The sequence below is a fragment of the Hydra vulgaris genome, chromosome 09, assembly GCF_038396675.1.
Source record: "Hydra vulgaris chromosome 09, alternate assembly HydraT2T_AEP".
Classification (NCBI taxonomy): domain Eukaryota; kingdom Metazoa; phylum Cnidaria; class Hydrozoa; order Anthoathecata; family Hydridae; genus Hydra; species Hydra vulgaris.
The window spans coordinates 22,037,370-22,059,590 of NC_088928.1; the positions used below are offsets into that span (position 1 = coordinate 22,037,370).

A 22,221-nucleotide genomic window follows, 5' to 3' on the forward strand; every position below is an offset into this window, starting at 1 on the left:
TTAACGCGCGCGAATTTGCTAAATGCGCGCAGACGCTTAACAAAGCACGTTATGAGTCTTTAACGCAATCTATAATACAAAAATAAACAAGTTAGAATATTAAAATCTTTTTACAATTTAAATTACTTATAAGTTCACTACTTCTGGAGGCAAAGTTCTTTCTTGATAACTCCTGTGTTTTACAAATGAAATGCTTGAGATTTTTGGATCCGATCTAATCAAAAGGTAGTGCATCTGATCTTTCATTGTGTTAATTCTTGATATTTTTGTCGTGTGATGCAACCTTACATTTCGGAATTGCTTGTTTAGACTTTCCTGAGCTTCCTCAGAGTATTGGGCAATTGGCAAATCAAATTGCTTTGAAATGGAGCAACCATGTATCAGAATTTTGTGAACACTGGGTGGCATTATATACCAACCATATTTATTAACTATAATTTTAGCTGTATCAGTACAATAAACTTCAAATTGATTACTATCGATATGGTACCCAGCGGATATTGTAATAAGGACAATGTGCATTCTCTTTATAACTTCCATATCAACCCCTGTTATTTCAGAGAAAATCGCAGAGTTCTCAAATGCTCTTCTTGGAGTATTTCCATAATTGCTATTACCAAAGCCTACTTTGGACTGGTCAACAATGAGACTCAACTTTTCTCTGAACTTTGATTTAATAAAATTCTTCTTTAAATTTACAGTTAGCTTCTCTTTTTCAGTTCTGGCTTGAAACTTCTGGATTTCCATTTTATAACCTAAATGTAAGATGAATTCAAAAGATCTTATCCAACAGTGCAAATTTGAAATATCTAGTTTAAGGGCTTTCTCATTAACAAGCTTTTTTTTAACTAAATCTATATCATTCATCTCTTTGGGCTTACAACCACACACATTACAAGACTGAGTTGACTTTGTGTCAGTCAATAAATTTATTACTTTTCCATCAAACATGGTCATATTAATTTTAAAAGTAACCTTAATAGTTATTACTGCACCAGCAATATTCAAATCTTTTGAGAAAAGTTTTAACTGATTCATTTGAGTTTGAAGATCAGCTTCTTCTTCTTTGCACAACTCTGATGTCTCTTTTTTATATTGCAGGTGAAGAGGTCTACAAAAATGGCAGCTAGAATTTTTAGAATTTTTCCAAAAGTCAATGTTTTCAAATTTAAACAGAAGAGGTACAATAGCTGTGCTAAACAGGCTATCTTCTTGCTTTGATTCTTCAGTAAAATTAAGGCTATCAATTTTTTTTTTGTAAATACTTTGACTTGAAGCTCCATCAAACCCAAGCTTATTAAGACTAGGATATATTTTTACATTAAGAAAAATATTTGAATTTCTCAACATTTGGTATTGTGAATCACTTAAGTCAGTTTGCGTTTTTAGAGCAAGAGCCTCCTCTAGTTTCATAGTTGTTGGAGTCAAGGAATCAATACTTCTTCTCATCTGAGCTACATCAACACGTTTAGAAGTTCTTTTCAAAATATAAGCTGAATCGTTTTCTTCTGCTGATTTAGCACTCTTTGATGCAACAAGAGATAGAGCTACATGATGTTCATTAGCTAAATCTGCAATCTTTGCTCTTTTACTTCTTTCACAAAGATCTCCCCATTCCTTAATTGGTCTTCCAGATCTAGGATGAAAAGACACACTATAATTAATGAGATTTTTTCCGAGCCAATTATTTTCGTACTTTAAAAACTTTTCATAGTTTCTACAATATTTTTTAAGCCTATTTTTCACCTTCGAAATAAAAATCTGTACAATTCTATTTAGTTCACCAAGTTTATCTTTAGGAATTATTTCGGATTTTTTGATAAATTCAACAAGTATTTCAGGAACCGCTTCGTTATTTGTTTCAGATTCGCGAATTTTTAAAAGTAAATCCAACCTTTTCATTTCACTTTTAAAGCTTAATTTTTTTTTTCCAAATAATATTATGATTAGACTTCTTTTATTTTCAAAATAGGGTACTTACGCCAATTACTGGCCACATTTTTACAAGAAACACCCGTTACAGAAAAATACTTAAGTATATGTTACATACCATATATAAAATTTTAGAAAATTAAAAGCTCTGACATTTTAAGTAAAAATTATTGTGATTATAAATAACAATAAAATTATATATAACCCAGATATTAGAGGTAAACAATTTTACCAAATACTGGCCATCTTAACCATTTATTGGCCGTTGGCTGTATTTGATTGAATAGGGCATTGTAATTGATTTATTATCATAAAATTAAAAATAAATAAAAAGCACGTTATAAAATCAAGATAACTTGTTCAATTAAATTATTTATACACTCATTAAGATGAATTAACATGAACAAAAATACCTAAAAAAATTTTCTTATAAAATATCATCTTTTTTCACCTTCTTATAAAATATCATCTTTTTTCACCTCGGTCAATTTCTTCAAGTTTGATATACGATCTAGCTTTTTTTTGCAAAATTTTTTTTTTTTTTCAAATCTTTTGTTTTTCAACTTTTCTATTTTCAATAGCTACCTTTGAAGCTCTATCTTCAAGCTTTGCATTATAAGCCTCCTCTGAGGTCAGAACAAAAAACTTTAAATTAGAGTTTTTTGAGTGTTTGTTTGTTTAATTTGTGGAGAAGGATATGTAAGAACATCTGAATCTTTGTCTGATGGACAAGATGAATTACCAAATGGAAATGGAAGATCTGTTAATGTTTTGCAAAAAAAAAAATTTTATCATTTGAATCTAATGTTGATTCAATTACTTTTACTTCTTCAAGACATATCAGTATTAATATTCAAACCCAGAGTATTGTCTTGAAAATTTAATAAATTCAGAAGTCTAATAAGTAGTCAGAAGTAGTAAATTCAGAATTTAATAAATTCAGAAATTTAATAAATTCATTGTCTTGTACCAGTTTGATTCTTGTATAGCTGTGTTCTGTAACAATATTTGAATATTGCACAGCATTGTCTTGAATTAAAAAATCAATAAACTCATTTTCTTCTTCTGGTTTGGTAGAAGACAGCGAGTTAATCGCAAAAGTGTTTTCTGATAGATCAAACAATAATGGAAGGTTGTTTATTGTTGAAATGTTGCATACATTTTGACCTGGGACAGCATCTGAAATTTTAATATATAAAATGTTTGGGATAAATGCCTTTTTAGGAATAGCATCTGGATTAAAAGGATAAATTCCACAAGCTCTAAATCCTCAGCGTATATTTGTGTCAGTCATAACATATTTCCACGCTTTTGAAAATAAACTGCAAAAATTAGAATGCGAAACTACTACACTTGGGTAATCATTCATCATTGTTTGGCATTCCTCAGATTAGACAGTTTTCAGGGACTTAAAAACTGTTCTGTCACAAGGCTGCAACCAGTTGCTGGTGTGAGCTGGAGGCTCGACAATTTCAATTTGGTTTACGATAACCAGCTCAATCATTTCAACAAAATTGTGTGAGTCATGTCCCTCTAGGATTAAAATCTGTGGTCTTGCTGAGCCAATATTTGGAAGAAATGTTTTCTCAAACCATAACTCCGCAATACCTCGTTTTGTCCAGCCCTTTTCAGACACACTCCATGTTGCTCCTCTTGGAGCATTTTTGGTATCAGAACCATAAAGAGTTCGTACAGTTTTTCCTTTCCCTATTATATGAGGTGGTATGACTTGACCAGCTGCATTTACGCAACATATAACAGTAATTGTTTCCTTGTTGCCACTTGTTCGACTCTGAATATATTTTGAGCCTTTCCTGGCAATAACATGTCTAGGTTTATGCACTAGTTGCATCCCGGTTTTATCCATGTTCCACATACATTTTGGTTTGTCCTGTAAATTCTTACTTTGTATCAGAACTTCTAAAGAGGTAAAATGTTTGGAAACCTTTAACCTATCGATACACATGTGTCGTATAGAAGCTGTAGCTTCTGGACAACGAAGACTAACACAACTGTGTCTCTTTTTAAGTAGTTGCTACCACTTTTCACTAGGTCGACCATTTTTAAAACTTATGTTATGTTTTTTAGCAAGCTTAGCAGCATAAGTGATAAATGTTTTTTTCCCAAAACCGATTTCCATTTGGGCACGATTGCCAGTATAATCAATTAGTTTTTCTTCAAGGTCACCTAGCATTGGCTTTTTCTCTGGTTTCGCTCTTATTTTGGACTTTTCAGAGATTATGGTTTGCAGAGTTGATTGCCGAACTTTATATGATACACTTGCTTTCCGTTGAGACATACCTGATGCAACTGCATGTACTGCTAGTTTCATGTTATTCTCAGTCCATAGTACGCGTTTTTTTATTATCCTTGTTGAAATAACTGGTTTCATGGTTTCATATAATATTATTATCTATTAAAAATAAAAAATTAAAAACATACATTCATAAAATACATTTAGGAAAATCATATATTTACTTTAATGGTGTATTTTTATTGAAACAACATTATCAGAACATAATTAACTATAATTATAGTTAACTAAAACTTTCTGAGTTCATTCTACTTTCAAAGTAACATTAAAATGATTTTAAAACTAACTTTAAAATGATTGAGCATTTTACTTTTAAAGTAACTTTAAAAGTAGAATGAACTCAGAAAATCAGAAACTATTTCAAATGTGGATTTTGTTAATATCTTAACTTAACTTTTCTCACACATGAATAATAAATAAGTGTGAGAAAATCCTATATAAAAATATGAAACTAAAAAATTTTATACCTGATACCATTTATTGGCCATGGCCAGTAAATGGATTATTTAACCGGCCAGTAAATGGTTTATTAGAAAAGGAATAATCTAATTCAGTTAAAACATTATATGTGAAACATCAACTAAATACTTTTGTTTCAAACTGTACATAAGATATTTATCTTTTTTTTCCTTCCTGAATGGACTGGCACAAATATTTGCAACGCACAAAAAAAAGACTCTAAAGTATAATTTTAAGAAAACAAGACGTAAAATTGTTACAATTTATATGTCTTTGACATTTAGTTTTAGTGACTAAAGCCTTCTAGAACTATCCTGGAATTGCAATATTTACAAAGTTTTAATGAAGTAATTGATTTTAAATAATAATATAGGACAAGTTGTGTCATAGTTTTTTATGAGAAAAGCTTTTAAAGGCGGCCATTAAATGATCAATGGCCATTAATTGGCTTATTTACCCTAAAAGGTAAATACTAGATTGTATATTATTACACACGCGTCCGAAAACTCTTTTTAAATTGGAAAGGGAGGGGCGGTGTTGCATTTGACAACACTATGCATGAATCAATTTAAAATATCTCCTTAAGGAGCAGGAGGTTGCAGCAAATTTTGCAGAGTTTACTTGGCTGTAGCTTAGTGGTTTTATTTCACTAAAATTGAACGTGGAACAACGTGGAACTTTTTTTTGGCTGGCACTTATGTTTAAAATTGTGTACTAAAACTTTAATTTTTAAAAGAAAAATTAAAAAAAACTTGTTTTTTAAATCTAAAAAAAAAAAGTAAATAAATTTTAAATATTTAAGCACTCATTACTTTAACAAAAACAAAAATAAAGTTTTGTATGGAGGTGGAAAATAAGGTTGCTTACAAGATAACCATACCTTTAATTTTCATAATTTTATGGTGATAAGTTTAACTTTTTACACATATATCCCTTTAAAATTACACAATAATAATATCTGTAAAATTATTTAAAGTTGATTTTAGACCAAAAAGTAGTTTTACTTTAACATTTTAAGTCTAAAAATTATAAAACTTCCACTTTTTTTTTCGGACTTTTTGCCATTTTTAGGTTAACCTGGGTCACTGTGCGTCGCGTGTGAGCGTGTTTTAAAATCGTTAAAAGTTGCACAAAATTTAATTAAACGGTTTTAAAAATCGTATTACTTTGAATAAAATATATTTTCGCGGTTTTCAAAATCGTAAAAAGTTTTATGCAATTTAATTTGACGGTTTTCAAAATCGCATAAGTTCAAATAAAGTATATATTCGCAGTTTTTAAAATCGTGAAAAGTTATGTAAATTCGAAAATCACGTGTTTTAAAATTGTTTAAAATTTCTAAAGGCTTTCAAAATTGTATGTGGCTGTACTAGCACAATTAAGCTCTTCCCTTCTATTCTCCTAAACTCCTACTCTATCCCTTAGATTTGGAAAAAATCACAATCGATGAGATGCTACCTATGTTCAGGTTCAAAGTCGCCGATATAAAGTAAAGTGAAGTGATAACTGGTTTAGTATATGCTAGCAATCTCTGCCTTTCTAAGTTCTAATTTCTTAATCATAAAAATTTGAAGTATACACTACAGTAACATTACAGAAATACAGAATATACAAAAGATATGCCAAAACTTTTGCATTTATTTAATAATCATTCTAGATTTCAAAAATCCAATTCTTAAACATGTGAAAAATTTCTTGCATTTTATCGATTATCTAATCTAAAATAATCTTAGCATGCTGCCCTAGTAATGAATATTTAGTTGTCCGCTTCCAGTCATTCATTCTCATTTTCTTGTGCTACTTCCTTGCCTTGGGAGCCCAAATGATGTCTGTCATGCCTTTCCAGTTCAACATTACTGGAGATTTTATTTTTAATGTGGCGGTATCATCATCCTATTCTGAGCCATCATCATCATCATTTTGATTTCTGTCTGGAGCAGGTCTAGCCGCCATTTGCTCTTCTATGGAGCAGTATTCCCAAACTGGTACAGAGGAGTTTAACAGATTGAAGTTCTCGTTGATGAAGACCAACTTTTCAGTGATTTTTGAAGACAACCTCCTCTCTTTTCGTGAACCACCTGCCAATTTCACTTAAGGCCCGCTTATTTGAGTCACTTTAGGCTGGCAGGTAGTAATACTCCCGTGCTGGTCCTGCCATATGGACATCTCTCTGCAATGTGGCCTTCACCAGTCTAGGAAATCAACCTTTGAGTTTATCACAGTTTTTCTCCTCATTTTGCCCACTCAACGGTAATTGGAGGACCCTCAGCTGTAGCCTTTTTCTGCCTGAATTGACTGGACACAGTCTAAAAGGTAGGGAGGATGTTAAACGTTTAGTAAACTTCGCGTAACTTTGCTTACTTTATTCTAAAATTATTTAAATTCAAATAATTTTTAAAAAGTTTGTTTAACTTTGAACCCTCCCCCCTTCTCCCTCTCCCCGTATGACATCGTATCCTCAAATTAAAATTTCAATTACTTTTTATTTGATTTCATTAAGATTAGTAGAATTAAACTAACTAATTTTAAAGAAATTTATTTTATATTATACTTCATTGCTCTTACCTTTGCTGTTGCCTTCCAGAATTCAGTCTCACCATCATCTTTAAAAAGCTCATGGGTAATCAACTTATTTAAAGTCTCACCCCTTACACCATAAGTGTACAATGGCAGGATGGTTGCAACCAGCTCAAATTGTTCATCCGTAGGAATAAGTGTGGTCCATTACTTTTTGTCAACACGGAGAGCACACAGCACACTTAGGAGATGAATAATGTATATGAGTATCATCTGGACAGAGTTCCATTTAGTGGCGCAAGGAGAAGTGATCTCTCTGTAGGGTATTGAAACAAAAACTAAAATAAAAATTCGCAAAAGCTTAGCATGAAATCGTAAACTCTTGGAAAACTTTGTTTAAAATTAAAAAATATTTGTAAAAATTTGACATTAAGTTGCAAAACTTTGTATTCGTATCTACTTAAAAAGTTATAAATATTACCATTCATCTCGAGGCACTTCTTTTTCAACACCCCTTCAGCAAGAGGAGAGTGATGGACTCGGGCAGAGATTGTGCTGCATGCATTGGTAGCAGCCTTGGTATCAGGCTGTTTGTTGACAGTCCTTGACAAGACCACGTTTATCTTGTGGTTGATGCACGTGATTGAACCACTTTCAAGATCAGCAAGAGTCTCTGGCTTCCTCAGTGCCGCTTTTATATTTGAAGCTTGATCACAAAACAACCCGCTTTGTGACCTTTTTGAGTGACTCAAAACTTTTAACCAAGTTGTCCAACTGAGTACCAATGTTCTGACAAGTGTGCTTTCCTGAGAATGGAACAACTCCAACAGTTACCTTTTGTAGAACAAACTCATTTGTTATGTAATGAAGCGTCACCGTCATTAACGGATCGTTGTTGCGTGAGGTACAGATGTCAATGCTGATTGTAACTCGGTCGCAATGAGGAAGCTCCTTGTCAAACATGCTCTTCGTGGCATGTTTGACAAGGAATCTGCAGATTCCTATAGAGGAAAGGTAACTTAAAGCGAGGCATGTAGGCATCACTTTTATCCTTAAACCTAGATTCAAAATGGGCAATAGTCTTGTGAACGGGATATAGTCACACATGTAGAAAGGCTGTTGTCAGTTGCAAGGTAAATCATGAGCTCCATATCACTACGAAGTTGAGTGGTGCTCTGTGTTGAATAGCACAGATTCTTTCTGGCTTTTAGAACCCTTTTTCTTTTCCTGTGACCTAAAAAAAAATTGTATACATTTGTTAGCATTGAATTAACTTCAGATGCCATTGTTTATATCAATAAAAAATCATATAAATTTGACATCAAGTTGTATAACTTCGCTATATCGCATAGTAATATCCATTATATAACTAAGTTACCAGTGCCAACTGTTTCTAATTCATCTTCTGCCTCTTCAACTTTGTCCTCACTAGCTGCTTCTGCCTCATCTCGTATCTTTTGATTCTGACACATTTTGATGCACTCATCCTCATGGTTGGATCGCAGGTGACCACTTAGGGTCAATGTTGGCCCAGAATTCATTTTTAGGTCCTTCTTGCAGATTTTGCACACACCATAGGTCTTATCTCCCGTGTATTCCTTCAATAAGTACTGCCAAACCAGCGAGCGATGGGTCTTTGGCATATTTGTTTGATATTTTACAATGTTTAAATCGTATTAAAAAACATACACAAATTTTAAGGTTTTCAAATTTGTAAACAAGTTTAAACAACTTTCATAACCGTAAAATTTTAATTTACAACTTTTCGCGGCTCTCAACATCGTTTTAATTAAGTTTTTACAACTTAATTAAAACGATGTTGAGCGGCTCTCAACATCGTTTTAATTAAGTTTTTACAACTTTTAAAGGTTTTCAAAGTTGATTAAAAGTTAAAGCTACAAGTTTTTACGGTTTAATTAAATTTTTTTCGAAGTTTAACGGATTTCAACTTCGATTAATTTAAGAAACTTCGCCTAACTGACGGCTTTCAAAATCGAGCAAAAAATAAACGATTTTGAAAACCGTAACTTGATTGTTTTATTTTTACTGAAAATATGTCATGCAATGCCATGTTCCTTTTCATATATTGTTAATCAAGAAAATAATTAGCAAGTTTCATTTATTTCGATTTCAAGTTTTCTTATTGTGTTCTTTTTTTTAAGGATTGAATCTTATTTCGGAATTAATAAAATTTTTATGTTTTTGACAAAAGAATAAAGGTTTCTATTATATTTTAGAAATGAACAATCAAAATAGAGATGGTTTGAATGCTATTTTTACTTTATATAATATCTATAAATAAACTAAAAATTATTGATACGTAAATAATCCTAATAAATATTCAGTTTGTTATTTTATTATACAGAGATAAATTTAAATATCTTTAGGAAAGGAAGAAGATTTTTTCCGAAGTAAGCCAATGTATATATTTACGAAGTAAGCCAATATAAATACTTAACATTGCATTAGTTGCATATAATCTAATTTTTAACTAAGATAAAAAACACATCAAATAATTTCGCAGACTTTAAAACAACGCACCTGGAGGTCGGTTATATCAGCCAATTAGACTGATTTTGTAAAGAGATCATTTATAAATTCGCAACACTGAGTTTATTTTAAAAAGAGAAGAAGGAGATTTTAAACTCTTTTTCCTTAAACTTGGTGCGCTATTTTGATTTTTGTTATTTAACTTAAAGCACTACGAGGGAAAACTTTTTATCTGTTACACAGGCCAACAAAAAAAAAGGCTTTAAACAAAAGATTTCTAAGCAATAATATAAGAAGGTTCATTTTTAATACAAACAAATATTATTTTTTAAAATTTTATGAAACTGCGCTTCATTTGAAACCCAGGTTGACATACTTTTGAATAATAATTTTTTTTAACAATATCAGAGACTTTATCCCAAATGCTAAAGATTTGAACCAAAATATCTTTACAACTTGACGTGATGTTGAAAAATGAATTGCATATTTGAAATCAAAATGAAAAATACTCTACGGAAAACGCAGTGTTTGCTTGGCAACAGAAATAATTTTTTTGGCCTGTGTTATTAGCGAAATTTAGCGTTGCATTACTTAAGGACAATCTCTTAAGCAGTGAACTTTAAAAATGTGGTTAAGTTTAATTTAAATATTTTGCTAATGAAAATTGACAAACAAGTTTTTTAAATACTAAACTTTTTTATAAAACAAAAACCTTCATCATTTACGGAGTTTTGGATGTATCGTATTAATGTCCATCAATAACTCAATATTTATATCAAAATCATAGTTTTTATTTTAATTGAAATTAAAGTTTTTAAAATACAAGCTAATTTATTTTCAACTAAATTAAAGTACAAATGAATTTAGATTTTTTAAGTTAAGTTGTATAAGTAAATCTTGATTCTCTACATTTTGTGTATATTACTTGTTCAAGAAATCGGAGCCGAGGAGCTTACGCCAAGTAAGCTATCTTTGTTTAAGAAGTCTGTGTGTATATATATATATATATATATATATATATATATATATATATATATATATATATATATATATATATATGTATATATATACATATATATATATATATATATATATATATATATATATATATATATATATATATATATATATATATATATATATATATATGTATATATATATATATGTATATATACATATATATATATATATATATTTATATATATATATATATGTGTATATATATATATATATTTATATATATATATATATATATATATATATATATATATATATATATATATATATATATATATTATATACGTATTATATTTATATATACAAAAATTAATTTTATTAATTAATTCTGCTCTGAATATATTAAGTAAATAGTTATTCATAGTTAACATGGTAAATATTTGTTTAATTGGTTATGCAACGTGTTGGTCCTGGGAGACCAAGTGTTCTAACAACTATTGTTGCTGAAGATGAAATCCTGGCTGAATCACGTGTGTTGCAAGAAAATTGGTGTTTAATGGAGCTTGGTTACTCTATTAAACAACCATTATGCAAAGCGCAGATTGATAAAAAATAGTATGTACGCAAATCAAAATGCCACAGATGGTTACCGGTGGTATTGTAAAGGTTGCAAACAGCGGCGAAGTGTAAGAGAGGGATCCTTCTTCAGTCAAAGTAGGTCGACACTTCAAAAGTTGAGTTGTTATATTTATGGGTGGAGTCGGAATATGTTACAGAGCGATATACAACATGAAGCCTGTATAAATGACGCTAGCCATACATTAGGTGATTGGGGAAACTTTTGCGGAGATCTCTGCAAAGTTTACCTGGAAACAAATCCAACAATGATAGGGGGTATTAACGCTGTTGAAGCACCAATTGTAGTCGAAATTGACGAATCTAAATACTTTCACAGTAAATATCATCGTGGGCAGTGGCGCCCAGATCATTGGGTATTTGGTGGAATCGAAAGAGAGTCACGCAAGTGCTTCTTAGTTGAAGTTCCCTCAACTCTCAAAAACCTCATAGAAAGATTTATTTTGCCAGGAAGTCATATCGTTTTCGATGGCTGGGGTTCTTATGCTGGTTTAGATAACCTCCAAGATGGTATATATTCTCATTCAGTTGTCATGCATAAACGCAATTTTGTTAATTCCCTTGATAACGATGTTCATACACAAAACGTCGAAAACCTTTGGATGCGTGTCAAACGAAAGCAGTTTGGTACGTGTGAAGACTTGTTTACATCACATCTTCATAAATTTATCTGGCGTCAAACATTTAAAGAGTTTCCAATATTTTCGGTGTTTCTATCTTGTGTGTCTCGTCAGTACCCTCTGTAGTTGATAAATAAAATTTTCAATTATTTTTAAAAATATATTAGCAAGTACAATAATTGTAGTATCCTATATTCTATAATTGTAATTAGAAATTTGTATAAACCAAACTAAAATTATACAATCATAAAATATAAAAATTTAAATTTCTTTACATATTTAATAATGTATTAAGTAATTATTACCAATATAAATAATAAAATAATTAAATATTAACAATAAAAACAAAAAACAAAAATATGAAACAAAAACGTATTTAAAAAATAACTACTTTGAAATTTATCTACTTTGGTTTTTATAATTGTTTTAGGAACTTTTAGCCTTTGCGAGCGAGAGCTCTAAAATCAAAATTATTAAATTATTTTACGCTTCTTAACTGCAGTATTACCAATTAAACAAATACTTTTTATTATACTATAACAAAAAGTAGTTTAATTTACAAATTATAGATCCGTTTTTTTTGTTAAAATTTGTGAAAAGATTTTTTTAAATTTGTGACAAATATAATATGTATGTTCTTTTGAGTTCTTTTGATACTATAAATTATACTATAATTTATACTATATTTTTTAGGGACATATACACTTTAGGGAGATATACAATTATATACATTATAACTTATTTATCACAAATTTTAAAAAATCTTATCATAAATTTAAAAAAAAAAATCAGAATATGTGATATCTTAAAGTTACGCTAAAGTTAAGGTAGCTCCTACCAAACGTAACTTTTCTTGCTTAAATCTAGCTTAGCATTTTCTTAAGATGTGAATACCATAATTTACGAATCGAACTTGAATCGAACTTACGAAATTAAGTGTTTAAGCGACATTTCTTGCAGTGCATAAATTTATAATAAGTTATAAAACATCAAAAACGGCATCGTACTAACTAATTTTTCTTATTTGTGATATTTCGGTCTAATTTGTATAGACCATCATCAGACGTAAAATAACCTTTACTCCTTTATCTCTGTTAAGCAGTGCCGGGTATTGCTTAACCTACTGTGATGTTTGCGCATAGTTAATTTCAAGCGATTCCCTTATTTTCCTTTCATGATAGTTGTTATTTATAGATAAAGTTTTTGGGTGCAGCCAGTCAAATATCCCATGACATTCTTTGCAATGCTCGGTTGCTCCAGAAGCATGCCAATTGCCACTTGTTCTATTAGTTTAGTGTTCTGTGCTTCTTTGCAAAATTCTATTTTTTGTTTCCCCAATATAAATTCCCCCACACGAACACGTAAGCTTTAAACTAGATTTGTTTGGCATTAAATTAGATTTGTTGTTTCAAAGAATTGTTTTTAAATGAGGTGGTATTGTAAAAATAACTTTGACATAATGTTTTTAGTGCTTTTCGTAGTTTCGGTTTAATTGTTGGTAACCAAGGTAGCTTTATTATCGCAACATTATTTTCTAGCTTTTTTGCAACTTTGTTGTTAGGATTATTTTTACTTGAAAGGTAATTCGCGGCAATTGTTTCTAGATTTGATCTCTTATGACCGTTTTCAACAAACATATTTTAAACTGAATCTCGCTGTTAATGTGTTTTTCGGTGCAGATTTTTATGGACTTTGAAATCATAATGGTAATTATTTGTGTTAGTTATTTTTATTGGTTCTAATTTCATTTTTATACAAAAAATAGCATTGACTAAGACATAGTTCTATTAATTGGTGGATGTCAGTAAGTGTTTATTTGGTTCTTGTTTTAAGATCATTTATATCATTGTTAAGATAATCAATAATCACAGGTATGGCTTTATCAATTGGTATTGATGTATACGAAGCTTTTACATCATATGATACTTGAATTTTATCTGGACTGATACACCAGGATTTTGCTTCATTGACAAATGATGTAGAATTCAACAAGCGTGTTTTGTTTTGTTTAGGGTAGGCTGAATAATTTTAACAAGATATTATGAGGTACCATATGGAGGAGTGCCAATGGTAGAAACTGGTCGCATTGGATAATTTTTTTTTGGCTTGTGAGCTTTTATAACACCGTAAAGTCGTGGAGGAATACAGTCAGACGGATATAATTGGAAATACATTTTTTTTTATCAAATTTCTTTTCTTTTCTTAATTTGCACAACAGTTTCTGGAACTTTTTCATAAGTTTTTGGGTAGGATCATAGTTTAATATTATTGAGTTATTAACTTCTTTATCAAGTTTCTGAAAAGCATCGAACTCATTTATAATAACAAATCCAGGACCTTTATCAAATGGATAAATATTTAACACATCTCTATTCTTTTTAAATTATTTAATGCTAATCTATGTTCTCTTGTAAGGTTGACTGGTTTATAAATTGTTATTTTACGTCTGATGATGGTCTATAAAAATTATACCGAAATATCACAAAAAAGAAAAATTAGTTAGTACGATGCTGTTTTTGATGTTTTATAATTTACAAAATATATATCGCAAGTTTAGTGCTTAGCAACTGCGCAAGTTTTGTGAATAAGAAAACTATTAAGTTTAAAACTTACGTCAAACTTACGCCAAATTTACCCTTTCGAATGTTTTGTGAATCCGAATCCAGGTGCGTTGTTTTAAAGTCTGCGCAATTATTTTATGTATTTTTTATCTTAGTTAAATATTAGATTATATATAACTGATACAATGTTGAGTATATATAAAATTGTATTGACTTACTTCGGAAAAAAACTTCTTTCTCTCATAAAGATATTCAAATTTATCTCTATATAATAAAATATTAAACTGAATATTTATTAGGATTATTTACGTATCATGAATTTATATTTTATTTATAAATATTATATAAAATAAAAGGAGTATTCAAACCTTCTCTATTTTGATTGCTCATTTCTAAAATATAATAGAAACCATTATTCTTTATATATATGTGTATATATATATATATATATATATATATATATATATATATATATATATATATATATATATATATATATATATATATATATATATATATATATATATATATATATATTAGGCCATCCCATTTTGACCCTCATGAACGAATTTTATTTCACGGAGTGTCTCAAAATGTTCCTAAGATATTGGTTTGTTAATGAATTTTTTTAATTTTTTTTCTGGATGAGTATTTATTCTCGCGCCATTCGTTTAAAGTTTAACTTTTTTACATTTTTTGAGTTTTTATGGGCAGTTTCAAATGATCAGCGCGAATAGAAATTTATAAACCTTTAACAATTTAACTGCGTCAATACAAAGAATGGAAGGTTTTTTATCCATACCGATTGTGCGCATTTTTATTATTATCATATTTGTTACCAGGTGGTACTTTAGAAACGCAAAAATCGGGTAATATTTAAAAAAAGCGCAGTTAAGAAAACAATTTTTTTATCGAGCTACTTAACAATTTTTAATTATAAAAAATCTAATATTACCACCTCAAGTAAGTTTATTATAACAACATAACTAATAATGCATGTTATATTTTATAATTATAGTTAAATGAATTAGGCTATTTAAACATTTATAATATTTTAAATAAACTTTTAAAAAATTTGAAACTTCATACAAATTATGAAAATGTTTATAGTGATTAACATTATGATCAATGAGTAACATGAAATTTTGTTTTAAAGCTAGCTATGACAACAAAAGTATCTGAGGTGTATCCCTGTCCCAAGAAGGGGTTTAAAAAAAGAAGATCGAGTCGCAAGAACATGTTCCTAGTTAACGTCACTCTGGATAGAATGGAAACAAACCAGCTGCCCCTAAGGATTCACGTTATCCAACGCTACTTATTTTTAAGAGAACAATTTCCAAAGAAAGCACTGAAGGATCTCGTCGCTTGTCCTTTAATGTCCAAAACTTTCAAGTAAGCTTTTAGCTTTAGAAATCAATAGATAAGAACGTTATTTCATGTTTTATGTCATATATAGTAAAGATAATTTAATAAGTTATGTTTTTAATTTACGGAAGTTCTTCATAGATTAAAATGCATAACAAACAATGAATTTTGCAATGTCAGTTGTATCCTTTCCGGAATCTTAATTCCTTGGAGAAAAACTGGCTTCAAAGTCATCAGTGACAAAAGGATGATGTATCATGTCAAGAAGTATGTAGAAAAGTACATAGCATTGAAGAAATCCCAGAAAAAAATTGGAATTGGTTATCTTGAGACAAGAAATAAATTTGAGAAATCAATGACAGGTAGGGGATAAATATTAAATGTTAAGATTTTCTAGTCAAACTGCCAGTACTAAGCTAATTTATTGTGAAGTAAATAGTTTACTTTTTCTTGTTCTTACCTAATAAAATTAAATTTAAAGGATTATTTTGGGCTGGAGAAGACATTACGCTTCTTGAACGTAGTTTAAAGACTGATAGGCTAAGACTGGAAGCAGATAAGATTGAAGATTTAACCTTCATACGGGACCAGCTAAGTTGCAGAAAGATGGTGATTGGAGCGTTGGACGGTCGGTTTGTAGATGTTAGTAATAGATCTGCATCAAGAAATAACTCTAAAACCTCTGGTATAGTAAAAAAAACTTTCCATGATTTCTCCGGATTTTCCTCTGAAAGTGAAATGATTACTGATGACTCTAATGATACATGTTCCGAAGATGATTTTAAGATTGGTAACGCATCAAAGAAGAAGACAGTTAAAAATATGACTCTAAAGATACCAAAAGACATTTTTTCAAAAACTGCCAGAACTGCTATTGGGATGGGAATATCTACTAACCAGGCAACAGCACTTATCTCTTCTTTTCTTTGCAATGCCGGTGGAGATATAGAAAATGTAACATTATCCCACAGCTCAACTCACAGGATTTTTGATACAATAATAAGAAATGATGCTGGTGTTCTTAGAGCAAACATAACCAGTATGGTTAAGACGAGCGGTAAACCCATCATTGTGCATTTTGATAGCAAAATTATCAAAGATTATACGGGTAGCATAGATGAGACAAAAGACCGAATTTGTGTGCTTATAAGGCATGACAATCAGTCCCATCTGTTAGGCGCTCCAGGGTTGGAACACGGCAGTGGTGAGGCTCAGTTCACAGCAATTCAAAATCTATTAGATTCTTTTGATCTAGGGCAGTTCATCCACGGAGTTTGTTTTGATACCACTGCTTCAAACACTGGCTATTTAAAAGGAGCTTGTGCAAGATTAGCTAATTTTCATGGCCGACCATTGCTCTTGTTAGCCTGCCGCCATCATGTAGGAGAGCTCCATATAAAACACTTTTGCAATGAAGTTGCAGTAAACAAATCTGTTGGACCAGAGAATCAACTATTTAAATCTCTAAAGCAGAACTGGCATGGTATTGATGCAAACAACGAGAAGGTGCTGTTGAAATTTAATCACCAGAATGTTAAGGGTACCTGGTTGGAGAAGCAGGCTCTATTGGCGCTAAAAACTTGCAAGGACCTGATAGATAAAAACAAGTTAAGAAATAGTCAGGTAAGGTTAAAATAAAGAAAAATATTACTTTAAAACAACTTTATACCAAATATATATACCAACTATAAAAATAGAAAGAAGAAACATAAAAGTTTTTAATTAAGTTGTAAATTATATACATTTAGACTTTTGAGAAGCGCAAAGATTATTGTGAACTGGCAGAGGTTGTAATTATGTTCCTTGAAGAAGATCAGACAGTTAGGTATATAATTCACAAAACCGGAGCTATTTCACACGCCAGGTTCATGGCAAAGGCATTGTACTATATGAAGTTCAATTTGCTTCTCCCTAAGATCAGACAGGTTCTTTTTCTGAGTAATGAAATTGTCAAAGAGATCAACAGAATGGCTGAATACATTTCTCTTTTCTGGGCATCGTGGTTTTTGACCTGCGAGTTTTCTGATTCTGCAGCTTTTGAAGTAAAACTTAATTTCCTAAATATTTTTATATTAGTCTCATAATTTAAGAATAATTTGTTTCAAAAAAATACCAACTAAATTGTTTTAGAATAATGACATAAATAAATGACACTTATTACATTAGATGTTAAACGTGTCATTATCAACCTTACTTACTATCTGTATTGCATTATTTTTAACTCACACTCTTAGGATCAACGAAACTATTGGCAGATGTGCCATTACAATGCGTATGAGCCTGTCGCAGAAGTGGTATTAAAATCATGGCGAAACCATATGTGGTATTTGGATCCATCAACCGTGGTGCTGGCGCTAGCATGTTCTAATAAAGATCACTACATCGAAATGGAAAAGATGGCAAAAGTTCTTTATTCAACCCAACGGAGTGGCATTAAAAATGTAGGAACGGTTAGAACCAAAACTAAAATCCTTTCTGATAGCAGTTTTTTGTTTAATATAGATCAACCACCAGGTCTTGAATCATATATTTCGCCAGATTCCTGGTTAATTTTTGATATCCTAGGTCATACTTCTGAAAAATGTCTATGGATGAAACTCCCTCAGATTTTTTGGAAAGAATTTCCAGGATACAATGAGTTTCAAAGCTTCGTAAAATCTGTCGAAGTTGTTAACGACTCATCAGAACGTGAAGTAAAACTCATTCAAGATAATGTAGAGCGTGCGAAGAGCGAGGAAAAACTTCAGAACCTTCTCCAAATGAAAAACTCTTGGAAAAAGCCATTTAAAAAGACATAGAATGGATACAAGGAGTCAGTTACAACGCCTGCTCCCTCGCTACTGGCTGTGAGTTAATAATTCAAAACCTTTCCAATATCTCTAATAATTAGAATTACCTTACTGTAGACTCTAAACCTTGAAAATGTATTTAAAAAAAAACTACATTATGTGATTTTTAGAGATATGTGTCTTAAAGGAAAGAATTTATTATATATATAATAAATATAATAGCAGCTATGGCAGTACTTAGAGTTCTTACTTTAATATCGGAGGTCCGAGGATTGATGCCGGTTTAGTCATATAAACGACATTTACTAGTAAAAAATTTTCCCGCGGTGCTCTGTGATGAGCACTTAAAATTTAATGAGAATTTAAAATAACACACACAAAATCTAAGTAGATATTTTCTGAAATATATCAACACATTTTGATCTAGTTAAATCTACAGCAAAATATTTAAAGTCCTATAACAAATCTTTTGGGGGTAACCATTTTAAGTTTGGCTTTGTTTAATCTTAGGTTCCAATAAAAGTAATTTTTTTAAAAACATCATTTGATACCAATAAGAAGTAAAAAAAAAAAATATTGCACCATGACTGAAAATGACCTCATAGATCAACAAAAAGGCACTTTGAAATAACACAAATGTTGATTTTTCTATCAAAATCAGTGAACGGTAGGCATTGTGTATTTCTTAACTCGAAAAGCCCAGTGTTTTTTTTGGTATGGGAACACATGAAGAGAATATAAATGAAAAAATTAACTGGATTCGACATCAGAATCGATTCGCGCCGTTGTGTTGAAAACTGCTCAATTTTGGTCATAAATTGCCTAGTGCGTAACTTCGAACGACCGGCGCGAATACTTCTAACAGGAAAAAATAAAAAATAAAAAAATTTGACTTATAAATATGACCTCTACGCCACTCATTAGCGACTCCGCATGTAATTTGGTTGTCAAAAAAAAATTATGGGATGGCCTAATATATATATATATATATATATATATATATATATATATATATATATATATATATATATATATATATATATATATGTATATATATATATATATATATATATATGTATATATATATATATATATATATATATATATATATATATATATATATATCTATATATATATATATATATATATATATGTATATATAATATTATATATATATAATATAACATATATATAATATAATATATATATATAAATATAATAGAAACCAGTATTCTTTATATATGAGTATATATATATATATATATATATATATATATATATATATATATATATATATATATATACAGTAGAATCCCGTTAACTAGGACCCTGGATAAGTCGGACTTTTACTAAGTCGAACAAAATTTCAATTCCCTTTGAATTTTCTATACATGCCAAATGCTTCGCGTAACTCGTACATTCGTTAAGCCGGACAAAATATATATCCCCGTTCAGAGTCCAAGTTAACGGGATTCTACTGTATATATATATATGTATATATATATATATATATATATATATATATATATATATATATATATATATATAAATATATATATATTCTTCTTCTTCATCTTTTGGCATTTCTCGTTTTGGGGTCGCCACAGCGGATTAAACTCCTCCATCTAGCCCTGTCAGGAGTGTCCTCCACTGACACACTAGCCACTCTCATATTCTCCACCACTGCATCCATAAACCTCCTCTTAGGTCTACCTCTTATCCTCTTACCTGGAAGTTCCATCCCCAAAACCTTCCTGCCGATATAGCTCTCCTGTCTCCTCTTTACATGTCCAAACCATCTCAATTTCGATTCTCTAACTTTATCTCTAAAACATGCTACATGTACTGATCCTCTAATAAACTCATTTCTAATCCTATACTTCTTCGTCACTCCAAATGAGAATCTTAACATCTTCATCTTAGACATCTCTATCTCCTTCACTTGTCTCTTTGTCAGCGCCACTGTCTCCAGTCCATACAACATAGCAGGTCTCACTACTGTCCTATAGATCTTACTCTTCATTCTAGCCGACACCCTTCTATCACAGATCACACCAGACACTTTGTGCCATCCACACCACCCTGCCTGCACTCTCTTCTTTAATTCTCTTTCACTTCCTCCATTACTCTGTACCCTCTACCCTAAGTAGGTAAACTCGTCGACCTTCACCAAGTCAACTCCTTGTAACTGGACCTGTCCACCGTCTGCCCTCTCATTTACACACATGTACTCTGTTTTACTCCTGCTCACTTTCATTCACCTGCTTTTCAAAGCATATCTCCATCTTTCCAAGTTTAGCTCCACTTGCTCCCTACTCTCAGTACAGATCACAATGTCATCAGCAAACATCATAGTCCAAGAGGATTCCTGTCTAACTTCGTCCGTCAGTCTTTCCATGACAGTTGCGAACAGGAATGGACTCAGGGCTGATCTCTGATTTAGTCCTACCTCCACTTTAAAACTGTCTGTAATTCCTACTGCACATCTCACTGCTGTCACTCTGTTCTCATACATATCCTGCACCACCTTCACATACCTTTCCGCTACTCCTGACCTCCTCATACAATACCACAGTTCCTGTATCGGAACTCTATCATAAGCTTTCTCTAAGTTCACAATGTAACTCCTTCTGTCCTTCCCTATACTTCTCCATTAACACTCTTAGAGTAAGCATAGCATCTGTGGTGTACTTAGCTGGCATGAAACCATACTGCTGCTCACAGATCTCTACTTTACCTCTAAGCCAAGCTTCCACTACTCTTTACCAGATATTCAGGCTGTGACTGATCAACTTTTTGTCCTCTGTAATTACTACAGCTCTGAACGTTGCTCTTATTCTTGAAAATTGGCAACATTATACTATGTCTCCACTTCTCAGGCATCTTCTGACCTTCCAAGATTCTGTTAAATAACCCTGTCAAAAACTACACTGCAATCTCTCCCAAACATTTCCATGCCTCCACTGGAATATCATCCGGTTCATTCTCCGAATTGCAGCCATTTCTTCTTGCTTACCTGAGGAACCTCCTAATTCACAAACTCTGTCTCTTCTAACCTTCCTTCCCTATCATTTTCTTGATTCATCAGTTCCTCAAAATACTCCTTCCTAGACCCGCAAGCCGCCGCCATTAGCCGCTAGCCGTCGCCAAGCACTGCTTTATTTTTAGCCAGCTATGAAAAATGCCTTCGCCAGCCATAAAAATAAGTCGCCATAGCCAGCCGTTAAAATCATAGTTAGTTAATTGATTTAAATTTTTAAATTAGTTTATGTCTAATTTTTTTTTTAATTTTATCATATCACCTATCACCAATCGCTTCGTAATATAGTTTTTGGTTTAACCGTGGAAATCCATGAGTCTCGTGTTAATATACCGTATGCTCGAATACCTTAATTTTCGCGCTATAACAAAAATTCTCTTGCAGTCCGAAAACAGTTGTCAATGTTTATCATAAAAGAAAAGAAAAGTTGTCATCTGCGCAATTTAAATTTTAAAATGAAAAGAAACAATCATTCTAAAGGTCCAAATTATCATTATTGCTTCTGTTATATATATATATATATATATATATATATATATAT

General features: G+C 31.0%; 1 protein-coding gene across 1 annotated transcript; it reads left to right on the forward strand.

Moving 5' to 3' along the window:
• The first annotated feature begins 15,635 nt into the window (after positions 1 to 15,635).
• LOC136085341 (uncharacterized) lies at positions 15,636 to 18,649 on the forward strand. The gene is made up of 5 exons (XM_065806639.1): positions 15,636 to 15,878; positions 15,993 to 16,213; positions 16,333 to 17,474; positions 17,600 to 17,893; positions 18,086 to 18,649. The coding sequence occupies exons 1-5, from the start codon at positions 15,649 to 15,651 to the stop codon at positions 18,647 to 18,649; spliced, it is 2,451 nt and encodes an 816-aa protein (XP_065662711.1). The 5' UTR covers positions 15,636 to 15,648.
• Positions 18,650 to 22,221: the final 3,572 nt, after the last annotated feature.

Excerpts from the sequence above, each read along its gene's own strand:
- LOC136085341 (XM_065806639.1), top strand. The coding sequence starts at position 15,649 with ATGACAACAAAAGTATCTGAGGTGTATCCCTGTCCCAAGAAGGGGTTT. Across the intron at positions 15,879-15,992 it reads TTAATGTCCAAAACTTTCAA|ATTAAAATGCATAACAAACA; the intron begins GTAAGCTTTTAG and ends AGTTCTTCATAG. Across the intron at positions 17,475-17,599 it reads ACAAGTTAAGAAATAGTCAG|ACTTTTGAGAAGCGCAAAGA; the intron begins GTAAGGTTAAAA and ends ATATACATTTAG.